Below are 11,289 nucleotides of genomic sequence, written 5' to 3' on the forward strand. Positions count from 1 at the left end.
TTGCAACCTATTTGTATTACCTTCTGATACTCTATAAATGTTTAATTATTTTGATGAGAATAAATCAAGCATAATCATGAAAGAACAGTACATTTTTAACTCCTTTTATTAATCCAATACCTTTCATTTCCTGGAAAATTAGTTGTAAATCGTTGAGCCTCTTCTGGTGGCTTGGTTGATGTGACACAGGAAATTGTGGGAAGTTCAATGCCAAAGATATCTGATCATATAGGTTTCCATCTGCTCTCAAGAGATCTACAGTGAAAGCCTCAGATCCAGAAGTTCAAGAGGTACCAGTTACAGAGCCCCATTGGAATTGTGCTTGGACTTTCTTTCCTGAGGGAGGGATGAAATGTCCTGTGCATTTTTGTGTCCCAGGGACATTAACTGTCAGAATGTTTTAAGTTGGTTTTTTTCCAAATGAAGGACAATTATTTCATAACCAATTTCATGGTCATTTTTGTTTCATTCTGAGAAGATAAGGTTCTGAAACTTTCATGTATTAAAAATGCAGCCATGTATAGGCTGAATTAAATGTTGACTGATAGTCAAGGGAGAAATAGTTATCTGAATAATAAAAAGTTTCTGTTTGTACTTTGAATGAAAAGATTATGGAATGAAAGAGAAATATTTATTTTTACTTCAGTGAGATGTACTAGCATGACTAAAACCCTTAGTTTTAGAAAAGGGATCAAGCCGGGCGCTGGTGGCTCACGCCTATAATCCTAGCTCCTCAGGAGGCTGAGATCTGAGGATCGCAGTTCAAAACCAGCCCAGGTGAGAAAGTCCATGACACTCTTATCTCCAATAAACCACTAGAAAACCGGAAGTAGCATTGTGGCTCAAAAGGTAAAGCTTTCACCTTGAACTGAAGAGCTGAGGGACACACCCAAGCCCAGAATTCAAGCCCCTCCACCTACAAAAGAAAAAAGAAAAAAAAAAGGATCGAGAGGAAGGAAGAGATGGAGAGAGGGAGGGAACAACACAAAGTGTAAGAGGAGCATTTGTTCAGCATGTCCCATCTCCTGCAATGTAAAAAGTAGAGTAAAATAAAATTTATATTTAAAATATAAATAGGCCACAGGAAAGAAGGAAGGAAAGAAGGAAAGAAAGAAAGAAAGAAAGAAAGAAAGAAAGAAAGAAAGAAAGAAAGAAAGAAAGAAAGAAGGAAGGAAGGAAGGAAGATCATTATAAGCTAGGTGGCATAGATTTAATTTAATCAGAAGCTTATTTATCCCTAAACTACAGAGTTTCCTTAATAGGAAACTATCGACTCAACTAATTAAAAAAAACCAAAATAATAGATGAAGAGAAGATGGATGAGTGAAATACAGTCATATTGTTAAATGTTCAAAAGTGAAAATAGAACCAGATAACTTGAGAGGATAGATGGGGTTAGGAGAGATGGGGGAGAGAATGATAGAAGGAGTAACATTGTTTAAGAAGTATTATAATTATTTGAGGGTGTTTTAGGGCTGGGAAAGATGGAGAAAATTATGGAAAGGGGTGACATTGTTCAAGAAGCATTGTATTTATCAGCAGACATATTGAATTAAAACCCCCTTGTACAACTATATAAAGATAACAGTATCATTTGAAAATGATATTTACAGTCTATACAAGGCCAAATTTTTATTTTTTTCTGCAGGCTCCAACAAAAACAAAATTAATTTCACAAACATTATCGCTCTATAAAGAGGACAGTCACAAACTCCTTTCCCACAAATGACAACAGGCAATCTCCCACCAAAATATTTCGTTTTATTTTCTCAAGCTACATTTGACAACACAGATATCATCCAATTTTACAAGTCAGTGCGAAACATTTGCCAGCATCTGACAATGCAAGTCCACCATGCACTAGTGAGTGTTAACATAAATTTAATGTTCGTCTAATAACAAATGGAAAGTGGATGGTACCCAGAACATCCCCCAAACACAGTCAATATTAGTTTTCATCTTTGCTTTTTTTTCTCATTAACTATGATGCAAATATATAGGAATAGATACTACTATCTATGATGGACCCAAACCACAACTTTTCTGGGTAGTTACGTTATCCAGTTAGTGATTAAATGTCATCATATCAAATGTCAAAATGCACATGGGCCTAAGAAAGGAAAAGGACCATCAAAGAGAATTCCATTGCCTGTAAAATGGGAAATCCCACTGCTGGGATTAAGATCAAACATTAATGAACCTCAGAGACAAATGGTGCATGTTTTCTCTCATATGCAGAAACTAGATCTAAAATACATGACACACTAAACAGGACTCAAGGCATGCACACTCTGTGAGACCAAAGAAGAACACTTTTAGGGAGGAACACGTAGGTGCAGTGTCTATCTGCCTCTGATCATATAAAATAATGTTCATCAAAATGAACTCCAGGATATGGAAACAAAAAGGCTTTTTTTTCCTTTTTCTTTTTGTTGTTTTGTTTATTCATTTTTAGGTATCCTGGAGGGTAAGGAGAGTATAAAAATAGAAGGACATAGGGTGAACAAATGCAGCAGTGGTACTCAGTAGAAACCATGATGAAAATCAACTATACAGCTTGTGGGTGGGGACAGGAAGAAAAAACTGAGAACGAGAATGAAGGAAGGGGTGACATTGTCCCAATAGAAATGTACTCATGGTCTGACTTATGAAAAGGGAAGCCATCTTTATAATCAGAGTAAAATTTTAAATATATACATGTATATGTACATTAATGAAATATTGAATGGAATGCTGTATTGGTTACATCGTTTTCCAGTTCTTTCATTCTTTATTTTGCTGCACCTGGGGCTTGAACTCTGGGCCTACGCGCTGTCCCTGAGCTTCTTTTGTTCTACCACAGTGCCACTTCCAGCTTTTTTTTTTTTTTTGAGTAGTTTATTGGAGATAAGAATCTCGCAGAGTTTTCTGCCTGGCCTGGGTTCAAACTGTGATCCTCAGATCTCAGCCTCCCTAGTAGCTAGGATTACAAGCATGAGCCACCAGTGCCCTGCTAGTTCTCATTTTTTAAAATGTTTCACAACAAAATCTACCGAATCAGCTAATAAATTAGTGCTTCCTGTCAGAAGATGGAGTTTTGAAATTATTGTTTTTGTATTTACATCCCAATAACTTTTCACTGTTCTTTCTTTTTTTTTTTTTCTTTTTGTCGGTTGTGGGGCCTGAACTCTGGGCCTGGGTGCTGTCCCTCAGCTCTTCAGCTGTAGACTTGCGCTCTATCACTTGAGCCTCAGCCCCACTTCCGGCTGTGGTGCTGAGGAATCGAACCCAGGGCCTCATGCATGCAAGGCAAGCACTCTACCACTGAGTCACCTTCCCAGCCCCTCACTGTTCTTTCAAATTCAAATTCATCAGAAGCTGAGGAAGAACAAGTAGATGAAAACGTCCCGAGGTGTGTGTGGTGGGCAGGAAGGAGCGTTCCTCAAGCTCAGCCTGCATTCTCATCCTTTTTGAACAGTACATTTTTTTTTGTCTTTTCTTTTTTTGGTACGGGGGATCGAACCCAGGACATTGCACTTGCTAGGCAAGTGCTTTGCCACTGAGCTACATCCCAGCCCAAACAGCACATTTTTGAACATCCTTTTCTTTACATTCCTGACTTTCCCATTTTCTATTAACTAGTCTAATTCCCCTTTTGCTCTACTTAGAAGTAATAGATATATGAAGGATTAAGGATTGGAGGAAATGGCATTGTGGCCCAAAAAGGTAGAATGCTAGTCTTGAGCAAAAAAGCTCAGGGACATCGCCCAGGCCCTGAGTTCAAGCCCCACAACCAACAAAATTAATTAATTGATTAATTAAATAGCTAGATAAATAGATAAATAAAAGATGTTGGAGTCTCAAGAGAAACTTCTTAGAAATCAAGAGCATCTATGGTCAGCCAAACACACACACACACACACACATACACAGGCACAAAACACACACACACACACACACACACACATGCAGAGCAATTTCATTCTGCTAAAGTTTAGTGCTTTTGTTCCAAATCACTCATACAAAATAAGTTTATTCAGTTTATTTTTGAGTGAACAAATCTGTATTATAAAATTGTGAGCTGAAAATTTTACCTCGCAAAATGTATTTAAGGGCTCTACGAAACCAGGGATAGAAGAAACCATAAATTAGGGGATTACACGTGGAATTAAAATAGCCAAACCACGTCAAGGCATCAAACAGGACTACAGGAGTAGAGAAGTTCAAAAAAGGATCCAGTAAAATGGTGAAGAAACAGGGAAACCAACATAACAAGAACACACCCATCACTATTCCTAATGTCTTCGCTGCTTTTTTGTCTTTTTGCATTTGGTTATTTTGATTCTCTGGCAAGTTACTGATTGCACGGGCATGTTTTCTGGAGACGGCGAAAATTTTGCCATAAATCCCCAGCATTATAGAACTAGGAGTCAAAAAACCTGCCATGAACAAAGTAGTCCCCCAGAGCTTGTTGAACATGACTGGGCAGGAACTAGAACAAGCAACCAAGATAGCATAGCCGTCGATGCCATCAGCGTAGGCCTCGGAGAAGACCACGCCAAAGGCGAAGGCTCCAGGAACCGACCAGCAGAGAAACAGCAACCGTTTAATGACTGGGATTGTCATCTTGGAAGAATAACGTAAGGGGTAGCAGATAGCATAAAACCTATCAACAGCCACTGAGCAAAGATGGAAGATGGATGTTATGCTAAGCATGAGGTCAAAGCTATAATGAACCTTGCAAAACGTAAACCCAAAATACCAGCAGTTCTCTACCGATCTGATCATGCTGTAGGGCATAATGGCGAATCCCAGGAGGAAGTCGGTGACCGCCATGGAGAGGATGAGGAAGTTGGTTGGTGTGTGAAGCTGCCTGAAGTAGGAAATGGAAACAATCATGGCGAGATTGCCAAATATCGTGATGAATATGGCTCCTGCCATAAATGAATACATGGCAACCCGGATACCCAGTGACCTTTTATTTTCTGCGCAAGATCCATTTCCATACTCAGAGCAATCAAATGTTTCCTTCAGGAAAGCAAAAAACAGATAAAATTTTGTCAGAAAAAATAGTTAAAATACTCTTCGTTTTATATGGCTGCTTTCATAGCAAAACCATAGAAGCATCAAAGAAGATGATTCTGCTAAAATAGTACATCTTTTTCACTCAACCCATTATACTTACTTGTAATTTTACAGAACTCTCATCCAGGAGGTTCAGATGAAAACTATTCACTCTATACTTTGTAATTCAAGTTCCTCACCAACATTTAAGATACACTTGCTTTATTATTCCACAGAAGAGGACAAAAGGAGGAGAAACAAGTTAATGATGTAACTACAATGGATCCTCCTCATGTGTATAAAGAGAATATTATTGACAGCTATTAGACAATAATGGACTTTTTCTCAAATGAATTTGGGGAACATAATCAGACTCAAATTCCTTGAGGTCTGTTGTCTTGTGGGTCCAGAAGTTTATTATTTGGAATTAGTTTAATTCAAGTGTGCCATCATTTGCAATATGCTTGCAAGATTGCCTTATGAAAAACATTACACACAAACATTATTCTACCAAATTGTTAAAAATAAAAATGTTTTCTATCTTTGCCCCAAGAAAGTGATTAAACTGCAGGAAGCTGGCAAGAATAATAAAGAATTCTCTGATTTTTCTAATGTGACCTCATTTATTTTAACTTGTTCATTAAATTTGATTAGTGCTTTATTATTAAATATGTGCTGCTTTACTAACCACTTTTTTACAACATTTAAAGGTCTTTACTATTTTGTTGTTCCTGCTCACCCTTATTTCTGCTTTCCTTGAATATATGACCTTACCTAAGCTATTAATTCCCTTTAGTTCCAATGCTGTTGAATTTATAATGTTAATGAATTGACACATTAAGTAATACATGCATTATCACAATGGATATTATGAACATTTCAAAGTTCTCCTTTCTTTCTTTCCTTTTTCTCTTCCTTCCTTCTTTTATTACCTCCTTTCTGTCCTTGAAATAAACACCACATTCATAAATGTATGTGTCCAGAAAATGTTTCTCCAGTGAAAGTAATGATATAATACTATATATTTTTAAAAGGTAATCTGAACATGGTGCTTCACACCTGTAATCCCATCACTTGAAAGCCTGGGTAGAATTATGAATTCAAGCCAGGCCATGGAACATTAGTGACACTGTCTCAAAACTAAACAAAACAAACAAACAAAACCAGGTAACTCCTTAGCCTTCTGTTTAACTTAGGTGAACACCTGTACTAAATAAATCATTCTGCTGCTCATGAAAAAATAACCTTTTCCTGGATATTAAATATTCTTCCCAGGAAACAATTCATCATCAGAAGTTAGCACATTACCCTGCTTACATATTTTAAACAAGCCCACATTTTGTTACAAGGTCGAATTAATTCCTCAACTTCAATCTTCTGCATTCCTACATATTCTCTCTGAACATGAGCAACAGAAAAGGAAAGAATTAATACACCACCAACAATACTGATTATTGGCATGACAATTTACTTCTTACCAAATCTCACAGATCCTTCCTGCATCATCCCTTCTCCACATACCTGCTGCTGCATTGTCAATGACATTGCTAACTCCTTACGGAAGAAACTCTCATTTCTATCTGGCATGAATGTTTATATGGAACCAGAAGAGTGGACTATGTTAGTTGTATCGTTTTATAATTCTATAATTAGTCTCAAGGGAATTTGATCTGAGAATGAGGGGGGGAACCCTTTTCATTATAAAATTAATAATTTAAATGAGCCTAACCGTTTCCTCACATGAATGTCTATTCACCAGCGTTTTCATCACCTGTCAACTGATGAAGCCAAGACTTCCATTACATAAAGGCTGTGGGTCTGAATTGTGGCTGGTGGACAGAATCCCAATCACACATGGATGCCCTCAGTGGTTCAAGTACAATGATGGTTCTTCCAGCACGTTAGGATGACCTGACAATCGCAGTCCCTATGTTGAAGTACATGCAAAGAGATTTTAATCATCTATCACTCTCCTTTGTTAGACTGGAACTGAAGTTCTGGGTTCCATTCCTGAGACCAAAACCAAAACAAACAAACAAGAACCATTGCTGATTGTTTTCCTTTTTTTCCCCCTTTGTATAGAAGTGACTAAAGGAATGCATCTCATCCACACCTGTAGACTTGGAGGCATTAGGGATGATTCTTGTCTTTTCAAGTAACTCTTGTGACGATGGGACTTTACTATGTTTGCAAGTATAATTGCCTAGATTTTTGTTTGTTCATCATCTTTTGAATTGTGACCATATATTTTCCACTGATCGTATTGCTTTTGTAGGTAAGATATCTCAGATACAGATGAAATGAAGCACTGGTCATTGTATGTTACCAAGGTCCTACTAGAATTAAAATCCATTGAAATCATAGCTATTTAAGTGGCCACTGTATGGAAATCCAACTAGAACAGTCACATGGGGAGCTGAGCTTCAAAGGACTGTTACTTCAAAATTCAACTTCTAACTGCAACTGTTTGATACTGTCTACATTTTTAGCATCTGTGGGATCAGGAATTGATGAAATATGTCTGATGGACAGATAGTAGGGAGTACTGGAACATTACAACTTTCTTGAATAGGAAAGATCATATCAGGATAGAAAAGGGAGTATAGATGCACAGTCAGTATCAAAATCGAATCCCTATTTCTATGTAAACCCCAGAAAATTTTGTTTGAACCAGCTTCTCTAATACTAAAGGCCATATTTAAGAAGAACAGCTCTGTGGTGATTGTGGATGTAACAAATACCAGTTCACTCTTCCAAGCCTTCTTCTAGCCTAATGTCTGTGCAGTACTGCAGTTGAAATGGCTCCATTGAGCTGGATCATTACCTATTCTCAGCCCTGACACCTTGTGGTAGCCTAGAGAATAGAATCTTTTTGTTTATTGTATTTGAAATCTTCAAGCAGTTGTCCACAAGAGTTGCCATTCACCAAAGCAGTCTGTGAATACACTGCATCTTGATCAATGACACCCCTTCAGCATCCTCACACCCCTCCCAACCTACACCCCTTCCCTTATTTATCTTAATTTCAGTTTAGATATTGAATTGTTTTTTCACTTAACAAAGCAGTTCATGTGTACAATGTATCTTCATCTGGGCCATAACTTCAACAAAAAAATCAAAATTTCTTTGTTGTTTATTTTTAATTAGTATACATAGAGGTATACAGTATACTTTGATCAAGTTCATCACAACTATTATATCCCAAACCCTTCCTTTCCTCCATTCCCTTTTCAGTGTTTGTTGGGTTTTCTTATACTGCCCAGTATTATCTCTATCAGCATCATCATTATCATCATCATCTTCATTATTTAGGTCTAGGTTTTGGCTTTTTGATCTTGACATAACACTCAACAAGATGATCTCCAGTTTCATCCACTTTCTTGCAACTGACATAATTTCATCTCTCATTATGTCTGTGTGATATACTTCATGGTGTGTGTGTGTTTGCTTTACCCATTCATTGACTGTTGGGTACCTTGGCTAGTTGCACAGTTTGGCTATTGTGAAGAGTTAAAATGAAAGTGAAGATGCAATCATCTCTCATAAATTGATTTTCTCTCCTTCAGATGTATCCCCAAAAGTGATAGGGTCATAATGTAGACCTATTTTTAATTATCTGGGGCAGCTCCATATTGGTTTCCATAGCAGATGTACTAATTTGCATTTGCTCCAACAGTGTTTTAGGGTTCTTTTCATCATTTATTGTTACATACTTTCTTGACAAATGCCATTCTGGCTGAGTTGAGTTAGAGTCTTATACAGAGCTTAATTTTTGATTAAGTACCAGAGACTATAACCTAAGAAAGACGACCCAAAGGGAAATAGGAAAACTAATTTAAATGCTGCAAACAGATCGAATTGTATTCCATGTGTTGTGAAAAAGAATATGTCCTTAAGAAAACCGTTCACATTTTTTAAAATCAACAATGAAATCCTCCTCTTATAACTAAGTTAATTTTAAAAGTTTACATTTTAATGGAATATAAGTTTGTGAAATTTGAATTAATTACAATTCATTTTGCTGAGCATATCTGGCTTGCTTATTTGTTTATCTATAACATATGAACTAGATTAGCACTGGCTTACTTACATTTATTTATATGCTGCTTTCTTTTTGCATGCTGAATGGATACTATATTAAATTCAGTGTTTGTCATTTTTATTCATTTGACAAACCTGTCAATGTGTGCTTGTATAAGTAAATAAGAATATTGTTAGGTTTGTTTTTATAACTCATTACACAATAGGTATCATGTTCTTATTGCCTTTTGACACTTATTTTGCTCCTATTTTTCCATTCAATTTCAGCAGCATTTCATTTATTTAACTGTTTGTTTTTTCCTATCAATAATGATTTGAATTACTTCTTATTCTGTTGCTATTATGAATGATACTTATATTGACCATTCTAATGTAAGATCTATTCCTGCCAGTGTTCATGAAATAGTAATTGCAGAATCCAAAAGGATATGGAAATTCATACCCACAAAACAAAAACAAGTGGCATTCCAAATGAAATGGTTTACATTTTTACAATCACTATAGGGAAGTCCTATCAAACTTTATCAGAAAAAAGAACTATCAGGGTAAATTTTTTGACAATTAAACCAGTGAGAAGTAGTAACTTACTATAGTCTTGGTTCACATTTTCCAAATAAGGTACATTAACCCCTACTATAGAAAACAATTTATGATTGTGGTTTTTTTTTGTATGCCCCAAAGTTTCCATAATGTTTTGAATTTGGGAGATTAAACAGATAAGATGAAAACTTTAAGTCATTTAAAAGTAAAGTTATCAATATATGTCAAGTATATTTTTACTTTTTACAAACCCTTCTGTTTGTTGAAAGAAGCTTTAAGAGAGTTGCTAATAACTGTAATTAAATGTGTTAATTGGCTATTTACTAATGCCCACTGCACTTAATTTGGCTAACTGGAGGCCCCAGTCTAAAGAGGCAAATATATGTATCCTCCCACCTCACTTGGTTCTAATTTGCCAAACTTTTGAGTAAATAGAGACCAGAGGATATAATTAACACATCAGCTGTTTGGTGTTGGTCATGATGGAGAACAATTTTTCATTATGAGTCACTGGGGAAGAAGTTGTACTTAATGGAGACAGGAAAACATTTGTCACACAACATTACTTGAGGAGCAGAATGCTTGAGGGAATTCTTATCCTATTAAGCAACAGCCAAGTGAAAGTCTGAGCACGAAAACTTTAGCTGATGCAAGCGAAGCCAAAGAATAACTAGTAGCTTAGTCTGCTGTCTTAGTTGATTGGATTGATGTACACATGTTCCTAGAGCTGGCATCAGGACAGAGGAAAAAAAATCACAGATCAGAAGTAATCAAGGGAAAAAATCAAGGAAACATTTCTTGTCTGAAAAGGTGGAGTTAAGAAGAGAGGGGTGGATGGAGAAAGGAACAGTGGACAAATACAGTCATAATATTCAATATCCATATGTGAAAATGAAGCTAGGAAACTTGAGGGAGTGGGCAGGGTTGGGATAGATGGGGTAGAATAATGGAATGAGTAACACTGATCAAGACGCATTCTACACATCAATAGATACATTGAATTGAAACCCCTTTGTACAACTACTTAAATAATTTTTAAAATCATCTATTGTTACTGTATTGTTATGAAAAAAAGAACATTTTAATCCTGAAAATTTACTAAGGACATACTCTTAGATAATTCAAATAAGCAGTTTTCCAACATGAAAAGCTCATTAGATTATTTCTATTTTTTAATCTATGGTAATCTGTAAAAAAAAAAAAAAAAGAAAGAAAGAAAGAAACAAAAAGAGAAAATGTGTGTGAGTTCTAACCAAGACTAACCCTTAGAATGGAAGGAATTGGAAATCTTGAATAAATTATCAAGGTATCAGTAGTCTTAGAAAATATAAAACTACCTAAATTTTAAAAAATAACTTCACAAATGTTTGTCACTAGCTGGCTTTAAAGTGTTGCATTTTTTGTTCCCTGAATAAATGTGTCCCTAAATGCAGCCTCATGGTTTCCACCATTGAATACCTTTGTAACAGATCACTTTCAGCACACAATAGTTCATCTAAGGGCAGTTCTTTAAAATGTATTTCCTTAATAATATATTTTCAAAGCTTAAACATAGAACATAGATAGTTGCTGGCAAAATTGGTTAACTACATGTAGAAAACTAAAGCTAGATCCTTATATATCACCCTGCACCAGAATCAACTCCAAATGGATCAAAGACCTTGA

The 11,289-nt window shown here is 36.1% G+C and overlaps 1 protein-coding gene across 1 annotated transcript; it reads right to left on the bottom strand.

Annotated features, from left to right (window-relative positions):
- Positions 1–4,020: 4,020 nt before the first annotated feature.
- LOC105993551 (trace amine-associated receptor 2) lies at positions 4,021–4,995 on the bottom strand. The gene has a single exon (XM_013026829.1). The coding sequence runs from the start codon at positions 4,930–4,932 to the stop codon at positions 4,021–4,023; it is 912 nt and encodes a 303-aa protein (XP_012882283.1). The 5' UTR covers positions 4,933–4,995.
- Positions 4,996–11,289: the final 6,294 nt, after the last annotated feature.

This window comes from Dipodomys ordii, unplaced genomic scaffold (assembly GCF_000151885.1).
Source record: "Dipodomys ordii isolate 6190 unplaced genomic scaffold, Dord_2.0 Scaffold97, whole genome shotgun sequence".
NCBI lineage: Eukaryota > Metazoa > Chordata > Mammalia > Rodentia > Heteromyidae > Dipodomys > Dipodomys ordii.

What these genes read in the sequence shown, in the direction of transcription:
- LOC105993551 (XM_013026829.1), bottom strand. Translation starts at nt 4,932, where the DNA reads ATGTATTCATTTATGGCAGGAGCCATATTCATCACGATATTTGGCAAT.